At 43.3% G+C, this 22665-nt stretch overlaps 1 protein-coding gene across 1 annotated transcript in view; it reads left to right on the top strand.

Moving 5' to 3' along the window:
- Nucleotides 1-22665, top strand: part of LOC111147727 (TBC1 domain family member 22B) — a 75796-nt gene that overhangs the window by 5936 nt on the left and 47195 nt on the right. The window contains exons 2-4 of the mRNA XM_022503949.1: nucleotides 9079-9135; nucleotides 19293-19600; nucleotides 22059-22238. Of these exons, the coding sequence (XP_022359657.1) occupies nucleotides 9079-9135; nucleotides 19293-19600; nucleotides 22059-22238 (545 nt within the window). The remainder of the gene's footprint in view (nucleotides 1-9078; nucleotides 9136-19292; nucleotides 19601-22058; nucleotides 22239-22665) is intronic.

Raw genomic sequence — 22665 nt, 5'->3', positions numbered from 1 at the left:
GTGCGCTCAGTGTTATTCTCCCAGCCTGTCTGGGCAAGCACGTTCTATTACAACCTATTCTTAGCTTGGAAATGTTTTACTGATAAAGTAAGTGACTAGAGGTACTAAATTATCACCGAAAGAGGGTAGAACCCCAGCTCTGGAAGACTTCCATCAAGTGAGTGTGTGAACCCAAATCAGTTGTTTGGCTTTAAATCGGATAGGTCTGTTCCCGTGTTTGCTTTCTCTCCTTTGTCAGCGCTAAACAAACACCTGTTGATTTTCCCAACCGAGGGTTTTTGCACCGTTGCAACTGTGCAAACCTGCTATGCCAATACACCCTGTGGTGTTGGTTTTATTAAGGAGAATGTCGGAGGCTGACCGGGACTTTTGCTGTTTTGTCTCCGCTGTGGCATCTGCTGTGGCATTCGTTTCTCCGCATGTGCTGTGTGCTTTCTCCAAGATGCGGGCTTTGATTCTAGTGTTGAGGTCTCTCGAGCCACTAGCCCGCCAGAGCAGAGGCCTGGGGTTTGTAGAGCTCCCATCTTCACTCACTAATTGTTGTTAGTAAGTGCCTGCTGGGGTGTGTTGCCCTCTGCCAGGTGGTGAGGGGACTGCAGAAAAAGACATGGTGTCACCACTGCTCTCTAGAAGCTGAAAACCTGCTTGGCACCGTGGCTTCTCCTGGTGAGGATGCTGGGTATCGTTGACTCTCTGGTTTCTCCACTACACATATGTTACTTTGTAATCAGAAAAAAACTGAAAAGTGCCGCTGGGTGAAAGCACTGTTGAGTGAGAAAAGCAAGATATGTACACAATCTCTTGTGTACAGTTTTAAAATGAAGCAGTATTGTATGGTGTTTATGTGTATGTGAATGTGTATAAAAGTATAAAAACAGATGGGAAGGAGTTCATACTCGCTTCAGGATTGTGGTTATCTCCTGGGGAGAAACTGCAATTAGGACTTCAGTGGTCTCCCCAATGCTTTATTTTCTTAAAGAAATGTGACACATGTTAACATTTGTTAAATCTGTTAAAATCTGTTAAATTTGTTAATAAAGCGCTTTCTACACTTGTGTGGAGCAAATGCTTTGTTTTGTTTAGAGGGGGCAGGGAAGGGCAGAGGGGAGAGGGAGAGAGAGAATCTTAAGCAGGCTCCATGCCCAGGACAGAGCCCAAGGCAGGGCTTGATCTCACAACCTTGAGATCATGACGTGAGCCAAAATCAAGAGTCAGATGCTTAGGGGTGCGTGGGTGGCTCAGTCTTTTGAGCATCTGCCTTTGGCTCAGGTTGATCCCAGGGTCCTGGGGTCGAGCCGCCCACCCTCACCCCTGGGTTGGGCTCCCTGCTCAGCAGGGAGTCTGCTTGTCCCTCTCCCTCCTCCGCCTGTTTGTGCACTTTCTCAAATAAATAAATTTAGTGTATGTGCTGCCAAAGCAAGCACTGTCTCTCAAATAAATAAAATCTTAAAACGACAACAAAAAAAGAGTCAAATGCTTAGCTGACTGAACCACCCAGGCACCCCTGGAGCAAATGTTTTTTAAATTTTGTGTTGGAGAGACCAGTTAGCCAGTCATGAAATTAAGTAATATTTAAAGGAGTATTTAAGGATACCTGGGTGGCTCAGTCAGTTAAGTGATTCTTGATCTCAGCTCAGGTCTTGATCTCAGGGTCGTGAGTTCAAGCTCGGCATTGGGCTCCATGCTGAGCGTGGAGTCTACTTTAAAAAAGAAATCACAGTTATGATTACTAGTCAAAAAAAGTCATGTGTATAGTGTGGTACCATTTCTATAAAGTTTTTTAAAAAATATTTTATTTGGGGCGCCTGGGTGGCTCAGTGGGTTAGGCCGCTGCCTTCGGCTCAGGTCATGATCTCAGGGTCGTGGGATCGAGTCCCGCATCGGGCTCTCTGCTCAGCGGGGAGCCTGCTTCCCTCTCTCTCTCTCTGCCTGCCTCTGTCTACTGTGATCTCTCTCTGTCAAATAAATAAATAAAATCTTAAAAAAATATATTTTATTTGTTAGATAGAGATAGATAGCGAGAGCCTAAGCTTGGGTAGGGGTGGGGGGCAGGGAGAGGGAGAAGCAGACTCCCTGCTGAGCAAGGAACCCAACTTGGGGCTCAATCCAGGACCCTGGGATCATGGGCTGAGCTGAACGCACACGCTTAACCGACTGAGCCACCCAGGCGCCCCTGTATAAAGTTTTAAAAACCTGGAAAACAATACTCTATATTGTTTAGGGATACAAACATGGAAAATAATGTAAAAACAAAGATGAGGGTGAGAAATGGCAGATGCAATAAAGTGGTTTCCGAGGGCAGGCGGGAGGGGTGTGTAGCATTTGAACTCATAATGTCTCTTTTTTATGTATGTATGAGTTGAACACCAACCTGGGCGTGTCTTATATTATGATCTAAATTGAGTTTATTTTTAAAAAGTTATTTACTTATTAAAAGCAGTATAAGCCTGGGGTGCCTGGGTGGCTTAGTGGGTTAAAGCCTCTGCTTTTAGCTTTGGTCATGGTCCCAGGGTCCTGGGATCGAGCCGCGCATTGGGCTCTCCGCGCAGCGGGGAGCCTGCTTCCTCCTCTCTCTCTGCCTGCCTCTCAGCCTACTTGTGATCTCTGTCTGTCAAATAAATAAATAAATCTTTAAAAAAAAAAGGCTGTATAAGCCCTGATTTATGTATTTTAGGGAATCAGAGAAGGCATGGGTGAGAGAGTGCTAGGGGCTAGTGTCAGGGAAGATCTCATGGTTGGGGGGTGTAGATCTGGAAGGGGCTGTTTCAGATTGGATATGATACTGAAATGGGGGAAGAGCCTGATTTAGTAGCTAAGATACTTTTGGAAGGCAGAGTGGAGACCAGCCTGCTCTTGAGTGTGGTTTGGGAGGAGTAGCAACGGTTCAGACTGACAGGTGAATTATAAATTCCAGGAAATTGACCACCTTCATCACCAGGCTTTCAGTCTGTCTTCATTTCATCTTTGTGATCATCTTGGTTTCTCTTATGTCTTTCCTCTCCTTTTTGAGATTCAATAAACTGATTAATTAAAGTGTTCCAGGTATAGATACATCATGGTTTAGTTTGAGAGTAGGTTAACAAATTCAGCTTGGGCTCTGATACCTTTGCTGAGGAAGTCCATCACTTATCTTGGCATTTCTGGCCGTGCAGCACGTTGGGGTTGACATATCTAAGAAACAGTCTACTGTGATTTTAAGATCCCCTTCCTGGATAGTAATTAATGGCCTTTGGCCTGTAAGCCTGCACAATTAGGATTGCCTTTTTTCTTCATGGATTACTTGCAGGTGGTAATACCCTTTTAAAAGAGAGAATCTAAGGACCCTCTCTTTTTTTTCTGCCTATTCACCTAACCAGTCTGTTGAAATCTTCCTGCAGAGTTTATCCTCTGATCTTTATATTTTGCTACAAAGAGGCTTGTAGACTTGGAGAGCTCAAGTGTTGTCATCTTAAGAGTATTTGCAAACATTAAAATACAAATCAGTGACCCTTGTAAAAAAGTTTTTACTTTCATTGCAGTTAGTTAACACAGTGTTATATTAGTTTCAGGTGTACAATATAGTCATTCAACACTTCCACACATCACCTGGTGCATGTCACATCAATGCATGCCTTAATCCCCATCATCTCTTTAACTCATTCCCCCAACCCCAATAACCATTAGTTCTCTATAATTAAGAATCTGTTTTTTTGGTTTGTCTCTTTCTCTTTACCCCTCTTTTTTCATTTGTTTCTTAAATTCCACATATGAGTGAAGTCATACGGTGTTTTCCTCTCTCAGACTGACTTAATTTGCTCAGCATTATACTGTCTGGCTCCATCCATGTAATTGCCAATGGCAAGATTTCATTCTTTTTTATGGCTAAGTAATAATCCATGGTATATATGTACCACATCATCTTTATCCATTCATCAACTGATGGTACTTGGGTTGCTTCCATGTCTTGGCTATTATAAATAATGCTGCTGTAAACATAGAGGTGCATGTATCCTTTCGAATCAGTGTTTTTATATTCTTTGGGTAAATACCCAGTGGTACCATTGCTGAATCATCGGGTAGTTCTATTTTTTACTTTTTTTACAAAAGTTTTTATTTATTGTTTTTAGTAATCTCTATGCCCAATGTGGAGCTTGAACTCACGACCCCAAAATCAAGAGTCTCATGCTCTTCCTACTGAGCTAGCCAGGTGCCCCTCTTAACTTTTTGAGGAAACTCCAGACTGTTTTCCAGTGGTTGTGCCAGTTTGCGCCCCCAACAACAGTGCATTGGTGTTCCTTTTTCTATACATCCTCATCAACATCTGTTGTTTCTTGTGTTGTTGATTTTATTTCGTTTTATCATTTTTATGTTTTTCAAGATTTATTTACTTATTTGAGGGAGGAAGCAGAGGGAGAGAAAATCTCAAACGGACTTCACACTGAGCATGGAGCCTGATGCGGGGCTCAGTCCCAGGACCCTGAGATCACAACCTGAGCTGAAACCAAGAGTCAGACACTCAACTGACTGAGCCACCCAGGTGGTCCTTGTGTTGTTGATTTTAGTCATTCTGACTGGTAAGAGGAGATATCTCATTGTAGTTTTGATTTGCATTCCCCTGATGATAAGTGATGTTGGGCATCTTTTCATGTGTCTGTTGGCCATCTGTGTGTCTTCTTTGGAGAAATGTCCGTGCCTGTCTTCTGACCATTTTTAAGTTAGATTATTTGGTTTTGGGGGGTTAAGTTTTAGAAGTTTTTTTTTTTAAGATTTTATTTATTTATTGGACAGAGAGAGAGAGATCACAAGTAGGCAGAGAGGCAGGCAGAGAGAGAGGAGGAAGCAGGCTCCCCGCTGAGCAGAGAGCCCGATGTGGGGCTCGATCCCAGCACCCTGGGATCATGACCTGAGCTGAAGGCAGAGGCTTTAACCCACTGAGCCACCCAGGCACCCCAGAAGTTCTTTATATATCTTAGATACCAGCCCTTTATCAGATATGTCATTTGCAAATATCTTCTTTCATCCATACGTTGCCTTTAGTTTTCTTGATTGTTTCCTTCCCTGTGCAGAAGCTTTTTATTGTGATGAAGTCCCAATAGTGTATTTTTGCTTTTGTTTCCCTCGTCTCAGGGGACATATCTAGGAAGAAGTTGCTATAGCTGATGTCAGAGTTCTGTGTTCTCTTCTAGGATTTTTATGGTTTCAGGTCTCACATTTAGGTCTTTAATCCATCTGGAATTTATTTCTGTGTATGGTATAAGAAAGTAGTCTAGTTTCTTTCTTTTGCACGTTGCCATCCAGTTTTCCCAACACTGTCTGTTGAGGAGACTGTTCTTTTCCCATTGGGTGTTCTTTCTTGCTTTGTCAAGGATTAAGTGACCATGGAATTGTTGTGACTTTATTTCTGGATTTTCTGTTCCACCCATCTATGCCTTTTGGGTTTCTTTGTGTTTTCATTTTTGTTTTGTTTCAGCTTTCTTTCTGTAAGTCAGACTCTCCCATTATTCTTTGATCTCTCTTATTTTCTTTCTCCTTTTCCTCTGCCTACACTACTCTGTAAACTGTTTAAACATGTTAAAGTTGTATTTATTTATTTATTTATTTATTTATTTATTTATTTAATCTCTGTAGTAGTGTATGTAATGGTTTGTTTACAAATTACTGAATAACCTTTTGGAAAAGTTTGGGGAGTTAGAGATTCTTAATTGCTAAAAAGGTCATATCCATATGGTCATATGGTCAAATCCATAAAGAGTGTACATAAAAACATTCTCACTGGAATTTTAGTAGAAATCAAAATGAAAATGATTGAATTGGCTGCATTTTTACTTAACAGCAACTTTAGGATCACATCTGTTATGTCAAACAAAGTACTTGGTAACCTTGTTCTACTTTCTAAGTGTTGGGTAAAGAGTAAATTACCAAATGAGAGGGAGGAGGAAAGCCAACATTTCTTGGACACTGAGAGTGTACCAGGCAGCATTCTGATGTTTGCAAATCTGTCTCATTACCTGCTACTGTTACCACCTGTCCGGAATTGGCTAAAGGGCTTTTTACCCATTGTCTCATATAAACCTCCCAGTCCTCTTAAGATCACTTTTTAAAAAAAAATTTTTTTTTAATTTTAAAATTTTATTTATTTGACAGAGATCACACCTAGGCAGAGAGGCAGGGAGGACCCTGAGATCATGACCTGAGCCGAAGACAGAGGCTTAACCCACTGAGCCACCCAGGTGTCTCCTTAAGATCGCTTTATTTGTATCTTAAAAAGGTGGTTACCTGTACATGATACTAATTCGTAAAGGCACAAAAAAGTGCTTAGTAAAACTCATCTCTCTGCTGCCACGTCCTGTAGTCCTCCAGTTCCTCTTCCAAAACCTTGCCACTGGTGTCTTGTGTATTTGCTCAGAGATACTCTAAGCATATGTAAGTATGTGGATATGTTTTATTGTAATGGTTTTCCACAAAAATGGTGACATGCTATGCATACAGCTCTGCATCTTTTATTAGTGTTTTAGAGTTTGTTTCATGTCAGTGGGTATAGAACAGGCCTCATCCTTTAACAGATACACCATAATTAACCAGTCCCCTCTTAGTAACAATCCTTTTTCTTTTAATAGGCAAGTTCGGCCCTTTTTGATTTATTGGAATGACTGATACATTTGATTGTAGTTCTGTTTTTAATATTTTCTTTAAAAGAAAAATCTTGGGGCACCTGGATGGCTCAGTCAGTTAAGCGTCTGCCTTTGGCTTAGGTCATGATCCCAGGGTCCTGGGATTGAGCCCCACATCGGGCTCTCTGCTCAGCGCAGAGCCTGCTTCTCCCTCTCCCTCTGCCTGCTATTCTGCCTACTTATGTTCTCTCTCTCTATCTCTCTGTCAAATAAATAAATAAAATCTTAAAAAAAAATAAATGAATGAATGAATGAATGAAAAATTTTTACCGTGGGGACTGTACTTGCTTTGGGAGGTGGGTGTGCATGTGTCTATACTGATAATTGGGGAAATTTGTGTTTTTATTTTAGTGATTGCATCGGTAAGTATAATTTTATACCATATTTCTTGAGACATCTGTTGACTGCTTACCATGATCAATGATGAAATTAATATATTTCCTGCCCTTTCCTCCCCCTGCTTTTAGTTGATTATATTATTTCTCTTAGTTTTGTCTTATATCCTAAAACACACTTATGCCTCTATTACTTGAGCATTCAGCTTTTTAAAAAATTTTTTTATTTAAATTCAATTTAATTAACATATAGTGTATTATTAGCTTCAGAGGTGGAATTCGGTGATTCGTCATTTGCATATGACATCCAGTGCTCATTACCTCACATGCCCTCCCTCATGCCCATCACCCAGTTGCCCTATCCCTCCACTCACCTCCCTTAAGCTATCAGCTTTAAGTAGCTTTTGAGCTTTGTCAGTGAAAGCTGAGGAAATCAACATACTTATTCATTCTGTCCTATGTCTTATTTCACCTTTGCCAATTACATTGTTTTTACATTCTCTTCTCTAACCATAAAGCCTCAAATTTAAGAGTTAGTCATCAGACAAAATCTGCTCAATGCTCTGCACCAGTCCTTTTATTGTAGTTTTTCCACTTAGCTCATTGTTCATTGAAGTTTTCCTTCTAGCAGTTTCTTCAGGAAGGAGTCAAGGAAACCCTTCTTCCTGAGTTCTTACGTGTTGCAACATATTTTTCTGTCACCTTTGTATTTGAGCAACAGTTTGGCTGGATATGGATATTGTATCCTCTAGTCACTCTTTTTTTTATTATTATTACTGTGACCTATCACATGGAACAACCATGCAGTATGTATGTAACTTGATGAATAATCACAGAGGGGGCACCCCAGAAGCACACTTGTGTCTGTTCTCAATCACATGTTTCTCCTTCCCTCCAAAATAATCACATCCTTTTATGTTAATTGTTTCTTGCTTTATGATGTTACTACTATGGGTGCATCCCTAGGTGACAGAAATCCTTTTGCCGGTTTTTGAAGTGTATATAAGTAGAATCATACAGTATTTACTCTTGTACTATTTGCGTGTTTTGCTCAACATGACATTTGGGAGATTCATGCACATTACGACTTGCAGCCCGACTTCATATGTTTATGCTGCTGTATAATATTTGATGATACGAACATATTATGGTTTATTTTCTCTTGGACACTTGGGTTATTTCTCGCTTTATGACAAAAGGAACTCTGATGCTATAAATAGTTTTATATATGCCTCTTGATACACACATGTATGTATTTCTCTTAAGATACAGATTTGAGGGCAGCCCTCTCAGCCTCCCTCCCTCTTTGGGAACCTTGCACTATCACTTTACCATCGTTCAATAAACCTTGTTTTGCTGCCCACCAAAAAAAAGGTATAGATTTGAGAATGAAAATACTGGGCCTCAGGGCATGCATATTTCATTCTTCCTGGATATGGCCAAACTGTTTTTGGAAGTGAGTTATATCACCTAATACCCCCACCAGCCATGAGTGAGAGTCACTTGGGTCACCCTTCCCTTGGTATCTAGTGTTGCTTCACTGTCTTTTAGTCCAAGTGAGCCTTTGGGGTAGGTGATGCTCCCATGTCACAGATGAGAAAACAGGGTCAAAGTGGTCATGTAATTTAGTGCCAGTTTACAGAGGTGGTGGGTGCTGGAGCTGGCATTCAAACTATGCTCTCCCTAGCTCCAAAGCCTGTTACCTTTCCATGCTGCCTTCTTTACAGATAGAACTTCCAGTGGTCAGGTGTGTAAGGTGCTGAGGCCCCAGCAGAAGATGAACGTTCTCCAGAGAGTTGATTTTTTTTTTTTTTTAAGTTTATTTAGGTAAGCAATCTGTGCATCCAGTGTGGGGGTTGAATTCACGACCCTGAGATCAAGAGTCGCGTGCTTTACTGCTGAGCCAGCCAGGTGCACCCTGAGACTTTTTTTTTTTTTTTTTTTGTAAAGGTTGCTATCCTTTGGCATGGATCTAGTTGTTCTTGGAGGTAACCTGTTTCTCAAAGTCCCTTCCAAGTTTGTGGCGCAGATGGCATTTACCCAACATGGTTAGCTTCCTGACAACTTGCTGCTTTCTTTTTTCTTGCTTTCAGCATCCAGCCCGTGTATGGAGCACAGCACCCACCTCTGGATCCTCGGCTCACCAAAAAGTAAGTCAAGATCTTTTTCCACGCAGGCGTATACTTCTTTTAAAACTCCTGAACCTTCCCGTGCTTTTTTGCAATGACAGTTTCTGCTTTGATCTTTTCTAGCTTCTCCCCTGCTCTGTTTTGGATCAGAACAGAAGCAATCTTCTTACCTCTAAACAGTCTATTACTAAGTGGGAAACTAATTCACATCAGAGATTTTGTTTACCTACATCGGAAGCGGGTATATGGAGGGTTTGGTGTTGGACTCTGTTGTGGTGGAAGGATCTTTATTGATTAAATATGGTCCCCAAATTGGACGATTGATGACCTTCTTCTGGTTTCTGGGGTTCATTGCTTCTGAATATGTGTAGGTCTGCCACCTTTTCCTTACCTTTTATGAGAACGAGGGCAAACAGAATATAACTGGAAGGCTGGCATTCTTCAGATCCTCTTTTTCTCTGACACCCTCAAAGAAACCCAGCCATACAGTAGAGTCAAAAGCTCCCTGTGGGTTATTTCTCTAGTAAAATTCTAATGAATTATTTTCAAACACAGTAGAAATGCTGGTTAAATCCAAGATGTGTGGGTGTGTATTCCTACCCCCAATTATCACTTTATCACTCCTTTCTCTCATGGGCCATCATTCAGCCACAGTGAATTTAAATGAGGAGATGGGTTATCTTCTCAGATTTTCTAAGAATTTTGGGTTCTATCTCTGGCTAGTCTTAGAGACTTATTTCTAGGAAAGTTTAGTTTGTAGCGAAAGCTGGGTGATTTGAGAGGTATAGGAGACCTAGGTTTTCATCCTTCTGGGGCCTGTGTAATAATATCTACCCTTTCTCCCTTCCCAGTCAAGGAAGGAGTAAAGATTATATTAAAATACTTTGGGGGTGCCTCAGTGGCTCAGTGGGTTAAGCCTCTGCCTTCGGCTCAGGTCATGGTCTCAGGATCCTGGGATTGAGCCCTGCAATAGGCTGTCTGCTCAGCGGGGAGCCTGCTTCCCCCTCTCTCTCTGCCTGCCTCTCTGTCTACTTGTAATCTCTCTCTCTGTCAAATGAATAAAAATAAATAAAATAAAATACTTTGAATACCCACAAAAATACTGTGCTGATGTACATTAGCAGTATTTTAATATTTAAAAAAGTAACAGCGGAATATGTGGTGAACTTTCTGTAATTCTGTCAACTCTTTTTTAAATTTTTTAATATTTTTATTTAAAAATTTTTATTTTTATTTATTTATTTGACAGAGAGAGAGATCACAAGTAGGCATAGAGGCAGGCAGAGAGAGAGAGGGAAGCAGGCTCTCTGCTGAGCAGAGAGCCTGATGTGGGGCTTGATCCTAGGACCCTGAGATCATGACCTGAGCCGAAGGCAGAGGCTTAACCCACTGAGCCACCCAGGCGCCTCCCAAACTCATTCTTTTTGCAATTTAGCCAGTGTGTGGAAGGTACAGTCCTCTGAATTACTGTGGAAGTGTGACTGTTGTTATTTTCTGTAATGCACAGTTTTTTTTTTTAAAGATTTTTAAATTTTATTTATTTGAGAGAGAGACAGTGAGAGAGAGCATGAGTGAGGAGAAGGTCAGAGAGAGAAGCAGACTCCCTGTGGAGCTGGGAGCCCGATGCGGGACTCGATCCCGGGACTCCGGGATCATGACCCGAGCCGAAGGCAGTCGTCCAACCAACTGAGCCACCCAGGCGTCCCTGTAATGCACAGTTTTTATTACCAGAAATCACTAGACTATAAGCTCTTTGAGGGCAGGGACTTTGTTTTATTTGCCACTCTGCTGTTAGTACCTAGAACAGCATGTGGCACCGAGTAGGCACTGAGTAAACATTTCTGGAATGAAGGAGTGAAATCACTGCATTTACTTAGTCCATGGGCTTTACTTCAGTGCCTCTAGTTCATACCTTGCTATTCTTGGGGGCGGGGTAGGGGAGCATGTTTTCTGTGACATTCCCATTAAGTAGAATGGATCCTGTTTCTTGGTTTTACCAGTAATAGACTATCTAGTCTGTTGGCCAAAGAAGCAGGTATGACTCAACAGTCTTCCTGCCCCTGCTGCTTCTTGCTCAAGAACCATAATTTTATTCAGCTATTGAGAAATATACTCTACATACATAGAGTAGGTATCCATATTAGTTGAAGCCTTCTATAATAATTTCTTGGTAATCCCAGTGACTGGCCTACTGTGGGCTCATCTCATTGGTTCTGGCCAGTGAGATATAAAAGAAAGTCTCCTGAAGGAAGATACTGGGAAGGATTTTCTTGTTTGACCAGAAAGATCATTTTGTGAAGAGAGCCTCTTCTTATCTCCACTCATGTTTCCTGCTTTCCAGTGTGGTAGTGGGAAAATGAGATGCTGAAAGCTTCAGCAGCTACCTTGTAACCTGAGGGACTGCCAAGAGACCTGCAGAGACACCTGCCCGAGTGTCCTGACATCACGGTCTTGACAATTTCAGCATCGTAGTTGAGTGTTCTGTTCCTTGTAGCCAGTTCTGTTCATGTCCAGGATTTGTTGATCGGTAATAGATCCATTCCAGCGTATTTTATAATGGGCTTTGATAAATACATAGCTAACCTAGAAATCAGTCTGTCCTCTCACACATAAGACAGCAGAGCATACTGTCCTGTTTTATGTTCGTGTCAGAGTCACCACACCATGTGCGCATCTGTTACTGAGTGAATTTTCCCTGATTCTCTGTTGAGGCCAGGTCGTGAGGAATATTGCCATATCCCAGACTACCAAGACACATTTTCTCCACTTTTGTTTTCCCACCTATTAGTTATATAAAACCACCAGTGTTCTCCCTGATCATTCAACAGAGTTGCAATCAGACTTTCAATAGAAGTAATCACTTAGCTCTGTGATTCGGGAGGAATGTAATTGTCACTGAATAAATTGCTTCTCCTTTTCATGCACACGGAGGTCTGTTATTAGTGCTCTGCAACATGGGACAGCATCTAGGTCTGCACGGACCATTTTACAATTCCAGATTGTTACTATAAAACATTTATCGCCCTTATTTTAGTACCTTTGTTGGGACATTTTTATTACTTTCTCCACTACATGATTATCCTTCCACTTCAGACTGCCATTAATTACTGTGTGGTTAATCCCCATCACAGCGGAAGCCTTTATGCTGGCTCTTCAATCACCTAAACTGCACAAGCCGAGTACACCGTTCCTTGTCTGGATATAGTGACTTCACTTTGCCAAATTATTGCCATTAATGATCAGATTGCCTGCAGTAATTTTTACAGCTCAAATAAAACTAGTCTTACTGCAGAGTGGCCCCATTGGCCACTTGATGGTATGACAAGCTTCTAAATTTATTGTTTTCTGAATTGATGCTAAAATATGATAGGTCCTAGTTCCGAGTTACAAAACTAGTTCACAGGAAGCCATGCTAGTTATTGCGATTACTGGGTTGATTTGTATGTTACTGAATACCCCCCTCTTGCTTCACTCCCCTTACCAGCGTCAGACATTATTTTTCTAAATAAATTCGTATCCTGTTTCTATTAAGCAAGCAACCCTATCAGCAAAACAGTGTAGTATCCATCAAATTACAGAGTGATTGGGGCACCTGGGTGGCTCAGTGGGTTAAGCCTCTGCCTTCGGCTCAGGTCATGATCCCAGGGTCCTGGGATCGAGCCCCACATGGGGCTCTCTGCTCCGCGGGGAGCCTGCTTCCTCCTCTCTCTCTCTCTCTGCTGCCTCTCTGCCTACCTGTGATCTCTGTCTGTCAAATAAATAAAATCTTTAAAAAAAAAAATTACAGAGTGATTGATCCTTTGCTTCCTAACCAGTAGGACCTGCAGCCATTCTTGCTCAAAATATCCTTTGGGGTTTGTGTTCCCACTTAACAAGTTACCATTCACCAAACAACTTAAGTTTCTCTCAGATGTGCTATTTGTTACATTTTTCTGAGTTTCAGGGTCATGTGCCCTTCTTGAGTCTCATTTTCTTCACCACCTTCTAGCTCCATGGTCTTGGGCAATTACGACCTCTCTGATCTTTAGTTTCCCCATCTATAAAATAGAAATAATAAGACTCATGTCAGAGATCTTGTGAGGATTAAATGAGGTCTTTGCGAAAGTACCTTTAATTTTTAATTTTTTTTTAGATTTTATCTTTATATAATCTCTACACCCAACATGGGACTTAAGCTTATGTCCCTGAGATCAACACTTGCACACTCCACTGACTGATCCAGCCAGGTGCCCTCAAAAGTGCTTTTTATTATTATTTTTTTAATTTTTAAAAAGATTTTATTTATTTATTTCACAGACAGAGATCACAAGTAGGCACAGAGGCAGACAGAGAGAGAGGGAAGCAGGCTCCCTGCTGAGCAGAGAGCCTGATGCAGGGCTTGATCCCAGGACCCTGGGATCATGATCCAAGCCAAAGGCAGAGGCTTAACCCACTGAGCCACCCAGGCGCCCCTATTTTTCTTTTTAATTTTCTTTTTTTATATTTTAAAAGATTTTATTTATTTATTTGACAGAGAGATAGGGAGAGAGCACAATAAGCAGAGCAGCAGGCAGAGGGAGAGAGAGAATCAGGCTCTTTGCTGAGCAGGGAACCCAGTGCAGGGCTCGATTCCAGGACCCTGGAATCATGACCTGAGCTGAAGGCAGCTGCTTAACCAACTGAGCCACCCAGGCACCCCTCAAAAGTGCTTTTTGAACGATAATTTGGCATTCAATTTTAAGGAGGTGTAATGAAGGTCTCTGTGAGAGGCTAACTGGGTTGTAAGTTTAATATAGATCTGTTTAAACTATCTTGGCTAAACTTTGAGCCACCCTAATGGTGCCTTGGGTTGGTTATAATTTTGGGGGGACCTTGTTAAAATGAGGCAGCCTCTTATCCAGAGTTATCCTCAGCCAGCATTACCTGGATTGGTTTTCTGGTTGTGACTCCTGATATCAAAAGGGAAGAGAGAGACTTCTCCAAGGACCATATTCTTGGATGTGGCTTCTTCCCATTCTGACCACCAACATACTCAGCCTGTTCTGTGCACACAGGAGGTGATTACTACAAGATGAGAACATTGGGACTCTCAGCTGTGCACACTTGGGAAATTAAAGCTGTGGTGTTATGTGCTCAGTTCCCTTGACAACAACTCTACCCAGGCCACAGAGCTTACTAGACTTCTTTTTCTAGGCGGATTAGTTAAAAAGAGTGTATGCAGGCTCCCAGGTCAGGTAGACCTAGATTTGCTTATAACCTCAGTAAGCCACGGTTTCCTTATCTGCAAATAGAAATAGTAATGATAATATAGTACTTCATAGCCTTACGAATGAGCTTTCATCAGAAAATGGGTGTATATAGTAGCACAGAACCTGGCACCCAGTAAATAGCCAATACATGTTAACTTTTGGGTACGTGTAAATTTATATTATCTCCTCCATAGAGAACAGAATTAATAAACATGAAAACACTTCAGCCCCATTGTTGCTGGTCTGTAGACTTTTTTGCTTTCTCTCAGTGGCAACCTAGGTACCTTTTCACTTTGACATGCCTCTTTGGTTCTGTGAGTGGTTCTCACCAACCTTTTGTCCTCAGACTCCTACCCCTTTAGGAACCCCCTCCCCCACGAAGGCCTCTTCCTGAGGACAGAGCTGACTTTTTTAACTGGTTGGTTGAGTTTTGGGTTTTGTGGAATAGGTATCCCTAAAATGATTTCTCAAAATGGTCTGCTTGGAATTTCCGTTTTTTCTGTCACAGGGAATGACATTCTTTCCTCCCTTCTTTGCTCTGTAGTGTGTTGCAGTATGTCCTTCCAATTTCTATTTGCAAAAGTCTTCATCTGAGGAAATTCCAATTCTTAATCTTAATGGTTGACTTATACTGAATCTTCATCTGCTTCAAAAAATATAATGAAGTACTTGAAATGCATAAAAAGGTGTAAAGAAAAATATAACAAACCCTTATGTACGCACCACTCAGATGATTTATATTCTTCATTCGTATAGAAAGCCCAGCGCTCCACACGGCCATCTCTTGGTGTGGAGTTTTAACCCAGGCCAGAGTGTTCGAGTGCTTCAGCTGGTGTTCATTCAGCATCCAGCCAGTTCTTTTGCCAGAGTTAAAATTCAGCTTCTTGATTTAATGGCTTATTTTAAAAATCCTCAAAATATCAAAAGAGTATTTAGGATGGGTGCCTGGCTGGCTCAGTCATTAAAGCATGCAACTCTTGATCTTGGGGTGGTGAGTTCAAGCCCCACGTTGGGCGTGGAGCCTACTTAAAAGGTGGGGGGCATCCAAGTGGCTCAGTCAGTTAGACATCTGATCTTGATTTCGGCTCAGGTCATGATCTCGGGTTTTGGGATCAAGCCCTGTGGCGGGCTCCACGTTCAGCAAGGAGTCTGCTTGAGTTCTCTCTACCCCTCTCCCAACCTGCGCCCTGCAACAGGCACATGTGCATGCTCTTGCTCTCTCAAAAAAAATAATAGTTACAAGTATACAGATACAAATAAAATAAAAAAGCAAGAGACAGTATTTAGGAAACACCCAGGAAAAAACAGTAGTGAACCTTGGTATCCATACCACTCCATATCACTCTGTTGGGTTCATGATGTGCAATTTTGAGGTAAACATTGCCTCCAAAGAGGAAAACAACAATAACCATAGACTCCTATGCAGTTTTTTATTGATGCACATCTGCCTGTTTGTTGTTCTCCTTTTTTTAAGATTTTATTTATTTATTGGACAGAGAGAGTGCATAAGCAGGGGAAGTAGAAGGCAGAGGGAGAGGGAGGAGCAGGTTCCCTGCTGAGCAGGAAGCCTGTCCCAATGGGGACTGCATCCCGGGACCCTGGGATCATGAGCTCACCCAAAGGCAGATGGTTAACCAACTGAGCCAGCCAGGCGACCCCTGCCTATTTGTTCTTGACAGGGGACCTTCTGGGGTGTGTACTGCAGGCAGTGGGTCCTGCATCCCCCTCGACAAAGGAGAAGCGGGCATGATGACAAGTCCTTAACATATAGCCTCACCAGGTCCGCAGAGGAGTAATTTGCCTTTTCTGGCTCATGGATGGATTTTTGACAGCATATATTCACAATGTGTTGCTCCAGTTTTATTTTCTTTGATTTGAGCTCTTGTTAATTTCTGATTGTCCATTCAGTAAGTTTATAAGTACCCTTACTTTAGGGATTGCTGAAAGCCAACAATCTTATCCACTGATAAATAAAAATATTATGCTCACTGTAGGAAACACGAATAATTCAGAGGCCTATAAAAATGAAATCAGATATCACCTATAATTCCACAGCCTAGTGATAAGCACTGTTAACATTTTGATCTATTATCTTACTGGTCTTTTCTATGCAGGTACTTTTTTCTTAATACAGAGATTATAAAAATATTTTTTGGTTCCAATTTTCACTTTATTGAGATCATTTTCTAGTGTTATCAAATAGCCTGTAAGATGTGCTTTTCAGGGGCATTATAACATTTCGTCTGGTGGCTGAACTGTGATTTATTTCATCATTTCCAATTTCTAGATGTTTATGTTGTTTTCAGTCTTTAACCAAAATAAGTAACACCATGATAAACTGCCTTAAAGCCTCTTTGACCCTCTGGTTATTTGTTAGTATCAGAGATTACAAACAGTTTTAGGGCTTATGGTATGGTATATTGCCACGTTGTTTTCCAAAAGGCTGTACAGTGTAGCCCCCCACCCAATCCGGCAGTATCAGATGGTCAACACTGAGGAGAACTGCTCTTTAGAGCTTTGCTAACTGAGCAGGTGGAAAATGGTATTTTGTTTCCGGGGTGCCTGGGTGGCTCAGTGGGTTAAGCCTCTGCCTTCGGCTTAGGTCATGATCTCAGGGTTCTGGGATTGAGCCCCACATCGGGGCTCAGCAGGGAGCCTGCTCCACTCCCCCCACCCCTGGCCTGCCTCTCTGCCTACTTGTGATCTCAGTCTGTCAAATAAATAAATAAATAAATAATCTTAAAAAAAAAAAAAAAATGGTATTTTGTTTTCACATTACATTTAAACTGCTACATCTTGTAATCTAGTTTTCTCTCCTGTATTTTGTGTGATGTCTTTTCTTCCTTTACTCTATGTGAGACTGGTGTTTGAAAATAATGCCTCAGTAAAATCTTACTCCTTTTCTGATGCTAATAGTAGGGACATTTGATGAGCTGTATGAGTTATCAGACTGTATTCATCAATATCAATAACCATTATCTTTCAGAATAAGCATTGGACTCCTCTAGTGAGATGAGATGGTTTATTAGGCCCCCCACCTCTGCCCAAGAGGAAGAAACAGCTCCTGGAAATGGAACTTCTGCTCTTCTGGCAGAGCTTTGTTTCCCTGCTAAAGTCACTGTGCGTTGCTGGAGGAAACAGAGGCATTTAATGATGTCTTTACTCCAGTGCATTCCAGTCCCCAGGTGTAAACTTATATGAGGTTTGGGATTCAAGAGATGTTAGACAAGACTGAGTTAGAAATGTCCCAACCAGCATCCAACTCTTGGTTTTAGGTAGTGATCTCAGGGTCAGGAGATCAAGCCCTGAGTGGGGCTCTGGGTCAGCATGGAGTCTGCTTAAGATTCTCTCTCCCTCTCCCTCTGCCCCTCTCCCTACATGCGCCTATGTGCACGTGCACACTCTTTCTCTCTAAAATAAATAAATCTTTTAAAAGAAGAAGAAATGTACCAGCCATTTAGTCCCCTGGATCGAGAATAAGAGCCTGCAGATTTTAATGGGGAGACATAAAGAGGAAAAGGTCAGGAAAGTAGTAACAGTCTGCGTAACTCTTAGAACTAGGCTCTCTTTCATCAGTGAGCTAATGTGGTATTTCCCAAACTTTAGTTATGCACCATATTTATAGTTTTTCTGCCACAGTCTGTACTGTTATTTACCAAATGGATTTAAAAGAATGAACTCTTTAAAAAACTCAATTAGATTTATATTTCATTATTTTTTTAAGGATTTTATGTTTAAGTAATCACTACACCCAGTGTGGGGCTTGAACTCACAACCAGGAGATGAAGAGTCACATGACTCACTAAATGTGCCAGCCAGGGGTCCCAGATTTGTATTTTAAAGTAAACCCTATCACTTCTATAAATTAGAATTAGAGAGCCAGTTATCACTTGCCAAAAATGGAAAGTAACTTTAGAAAAATAAACACAGTAAAAAACAAAACAATCTTTTTTTTTTTTTTGTCAGAACACAAGCAGGGGGAGCAGCAGGCAGAGAGGGAAGCAGGCTCCCTGCTGAGCAAGGAGCCTGATGCAGGACTTGATCCCAGGACCCTGGGATCGTGATCTGAGCTGAAGGCAGACCCTTAACCGACTGAGCCACCCAGCCACCCCAAAACAATCTTATTAATAAAATTCTAAGCTATCTGAGGTTGCTTATAAATGTGGACCCTGAGGCTGCCCTCTCTTTGTTAAAAAATAGTCTTCAAGACCGAGTAGCCCCAAATGAGACCATCTCCTCTAGGCTAGCAGAAGGGCTTTAACAGAATAAAAAAGGAACAGCTCGTTCATTCTGGAGCTCAGTGTTTAGTGCTGCATATGGACCTACCTAAAATTATCTCTGGTTCTGCCAGTGGTTTCTTTTCTACTCTAAGCAATAGTTCAGGTTATGTTGCCATAAGAGTTTAACTCTGGAATCTCAGTGGATTGACACAACAAAGGTTTCTTCCTTGCTCATGCTACGTGTCGCAAGTGGAGTTGAGTGAGAGAGGGGGGCAGGCCCTGCTCCTTGCAGCCACTCTGTTTCCCAGGTGAGGGAGGCACCACCCTCTGCCCCCCACCTCCAGCCGGTCACCACGGTAGAAGAAAGCTTACAGAGAGAACTCACACTTTTCTTGTCTGCTTCGGCTTGGCAGGGATTACCTCACTTCTCACCTCAGCGCTCTGGCTGGAACTAGTCATCTGGCCCCCCCTCAGTTGGAAGGGGCTGGCAATCGTAGGGGAGCACATGGGATATTTGGTGAGCATTGCATCTTTGCTGCATCTGCCTCTGGAGCATAGTGCTGGTCCAGACGCATCTAGGTGAGGAGTGGGTGCGAGTGTTTTTTTGTTTGAGAAAGGAAAAGATTGTGTACGAGGTAGTTTGTTATACTGTTAATATTAAGCAAGTGAAGATGGTCACATGTGTCCTGTGTCCGATCATTTCTTGGTGACGATGTCTCCTTTCTTAAAGCTTCATCAAAGAACGCTCCAAAGTCAACGCAGTTCCGTTGAAGAATAAGAAGGCCTCCAGCTTCCATGAGTTTGCCCGGAACACCAGTGATGCTTGGGACATTGGCGATGACGAGGAAGAGGACTTTTCCTCCCCTTCTTTCCAAACTCTAAACTCGAAAGTTGCTCTGGCAACCGCAGCCCAAGTTCTGGAAAACCACAGCAAGCTGAGGGTGAAGCCAGAGCGCTCACAGTCAACAACATCCGATGTTCCCGCCAGCTACAAGGTCATCAAGTCCAGCAGTGACGCTCAGCTGTCCAGAAATTCCAGTAAGTCCATTCTGCTCCCCTCCAGAGCTTCAGCCTTTTCAGCAGAATGCCTTTGAAATAAACAGATTTTCTTTAGGGCATCACTCAGATCTTTCATTGGCTGATAATCATGAGAGCTTGAGCCCCTTAGACATCAGTGACCTAAGGGGTCATAGGCTGTACTTGCTTCTCCCACCTTGATGGCTCCCTGGGGCTTCAGTTCTCGACTCTCGGAGTTGCCTGCCATTCTCTTCTTCTTTCCCAAACTTCTGCAGTTTGGTTGCTTCACATTGCTGTAGACGTGGTCAGGCTTAAGAATAAACGAACATATGTAAAACTGCCGTTGGCCGCAGATGTTTGGCACTGTTGGTTGGCCTCCTCAGCCCTGGGAGCAGTCACTAGCATAGGGCTGACATTTCCCTGTTCCCAAGGGATGGAGCAAGGTGGGCCTGAAGGCTCTGGGTCACAGCTCCCTGCCCATCAGGTTGGGTGGGGTGGGAGGAGACATCCCTCCTGTTTCTTTTTTTCAGCAACTGGTCAAGGTGATGGTGGCTTTATCCGATGTTTGGGGACTCTCACTGTACTCCTGTAAGCATCCATGGCTGTATGTAATGTTGCCCTAAAGGGTTTTGTGGAAGCCAGTCATTCTGAGCTTGGAGAGGGAAGTGTCATCATTCCAGTGAAAGTTAGAACAGCTGGCGGGTAAAGGGTGAAAAGGAAGCAGAGGAACGGCAGAGCCCTGGAGTGTGTCTGACTTGTGTTCTAAGGGAACAACTTCTGCAGTTTCAGAATAAGCACGTGGTCATGAAATTAAGCCGTAATGCCCTTAAAATGATTCCATAGCCACTTTCCATCACTGACCTGGGCCCCAGGTTGAACCTTCAGGACCATGCCCACATGGGTGTTTGCTGTTAGCTGATGGAGGCCCATAGCTGTAGGCTCTTGGAAGTGTCTTTGTGCTGTGACTGAAGGTCTCCAAGGGTCCCAGTGTGAGGAAGGCCCCGCCACAGCCTCCAGTGAAGGTGCTGCGCATGTGCAGCCGGGACCGTCCAGAACATTCCTTTTATGGTCCCTCCTGTGAGCCTCATCCATTAGTCTGATACCAGAGGGACACCTAGGTGGCTCAATCGACTAAGCAGTTTCCTTCACCTCAGATCTCGATCCCAGGGGCCCGATCGAGTCCCGCATCAGGCTCCCTGCTCAGTGGGGATCCTGCTGCTTTCTCTCCCTCTGCCTGCTGCTCCCTCTGCTTGTCTTCTCTCTGTCAAATAAATACATAAAAATCTTTTAAAAAAAAAATCTGTGCTATCAGAAGTGCGCATTGCTCTCAGCTCTGCAGTGTGCGGTGCACGTTTTCTAGGCCCCATGTGACACGAGGCACCCCAGCCGAATACCCTGTGGCAGGCATTTCCGTCAACCCTCTAGTTGTGTGTGTTCCTCATTTAATTCTTGTTGTGGCTACTGCTTTTTAGGGCCCAGACAGTTAAAGAATATGGAACAGCCATGGAAGGACAGTCAGAATTTAAAACGAAAACACTGAGTTTTCTTTGGGGTAGTAAAATAAATAAGGGTTTTTGGAGGCACACAGACCTAAAGTGGCATCTCAGGTCTCACTAGCAAATCACCATTCACCCCTCTGAGTTGTAGTTTCTTCCTCCATAAAGGAGTGCCAGTTCTCTACCGTGTGTTGTGAGAATCCAACAAGAGAGCCCAGGTAAATGTGACCTGCCCGATGTCTTATACATAGTGAGGACTCAGTCAGTGTCAGTCCTGTACCACTAGGTTAGAAATGTCTAGAACCAGACGTATGGTTCTACTCGAGTCTGTGCTCCTGTTCCTTCAGTCACATCCCAGCAGGCTTAAAACCTGGTTCCTCTGGGTGGGAAATGTGGGAGCACAGAGGAACTTTAGCCTCCCCAGACAGAATTGCCTTGGGACAGAGCTTCTTACCTGGTGTTCGGGGCACGTGGGTGGGCCGAGAACAGTTTAGAGTTGTGCCACCCCTCCTGTTCCTCTCAGCCCTTGGGGCTCCCGCGTGGGGGTTGGGGTTTCAGGCCAGCAGCCACCTGTTTTTATCACACATGCTTTCCCATGTCATCATTTCTCATGTGCTCTGTGATGTGGAAAGGGAAGGCAAACATGGCCTCAGGCTGTGCTCCCCCCAAATGCAACATTAGGCATGAAGGAACATTCTAAGTTGAGGTAGAAAGAAAACATTTGCTTGCCATCTAGAGTGGCCACAAAAGTGCTCAGAGTTGCTCTGGCATCCAGAGTCTCTGACAGCATGGAAGGCGCCTCAGTAGGGGGTGATTGACAACCCGGCCCATCCTCCCTCCTTTGGGTGTCCGGCTGCCCCTCAGTAGGCACCTTCGGGTGGCACAGACACGGTTTTGGCAGAGGGCCTGGTGCCCAGCCGCCAGCGTAAGGCTCGTCCGTGTCCATCCTCACATGCCACCCGGTCTCTCTCTCACTATCGCAGGTGATACATGCCTGAGGAGCCCACTGCACAAACAGCAGTCCCTCCCTCTCCGACCCATCATTCCCCTGGTTGCCCGCATCTCGGACCAGAACGCGTCTGGGGCGCCCCCGATGACTGTTCGGGAGAAAACCCGCCTAGAAAAATTTCGGCAGCTTCTCTCCAGCCACAACACTGACTTAGGTGAGTCCCTGGGCACCCCCTGGGCGAGGTAGGAGCTCCTGGTGACTGGAACTCTCCCAGAGAGACCTGGAAGCTATTGCTCTTTATTCTTCCTTCTTTTACTTTTCCAGCATCTCCTGATCTGGTGCCCATTGCAGTGACATGCAGGTATTAAGTCAGAAGTATGTTCCTAGGAATTAGGGACCAAATTAGGTGGGACTTGATTCTGTGGCCCGTAGACCATAGTGCAACTCTCCTGGCTTTGGTCTCCCCTTCCTCAAGGCGATTCGGACTGAAATCCACACTCACTGGGCTTCCTTTTCCCCTCTAAGTCTGACCTCCGAGCTGACCGCTTCACCACTGCGGAGCCGTGTCTTGGCCACTGTGCTGTTCAGGGCTGCTGTTGGGGGCTTTTTCCCTGTGCTTGTCAGTAGCCGCTGGTGCTGGT

Source organism: Enhydra lutris, unplaced genomic scaffold (assembly GCF_002288905.1).
Source record: "Enhydra lutris kenyoni isolate GAN:26980312 unplaced genomic scaffold, ASM228890v2 scaffoldscaffold17, whole genome shotgun sequence".
Taxonomy (NCBI): Eukaryota; Metazoa; Chordata; class Mammalia; order Carnivora; family Mustelidae; genus Enhydra; species Enhydra lutris.
Note: the sequence above shows the minus strand (reverse complement) of the source record. Positions and strands in the feature narration are given on the sequence as shown.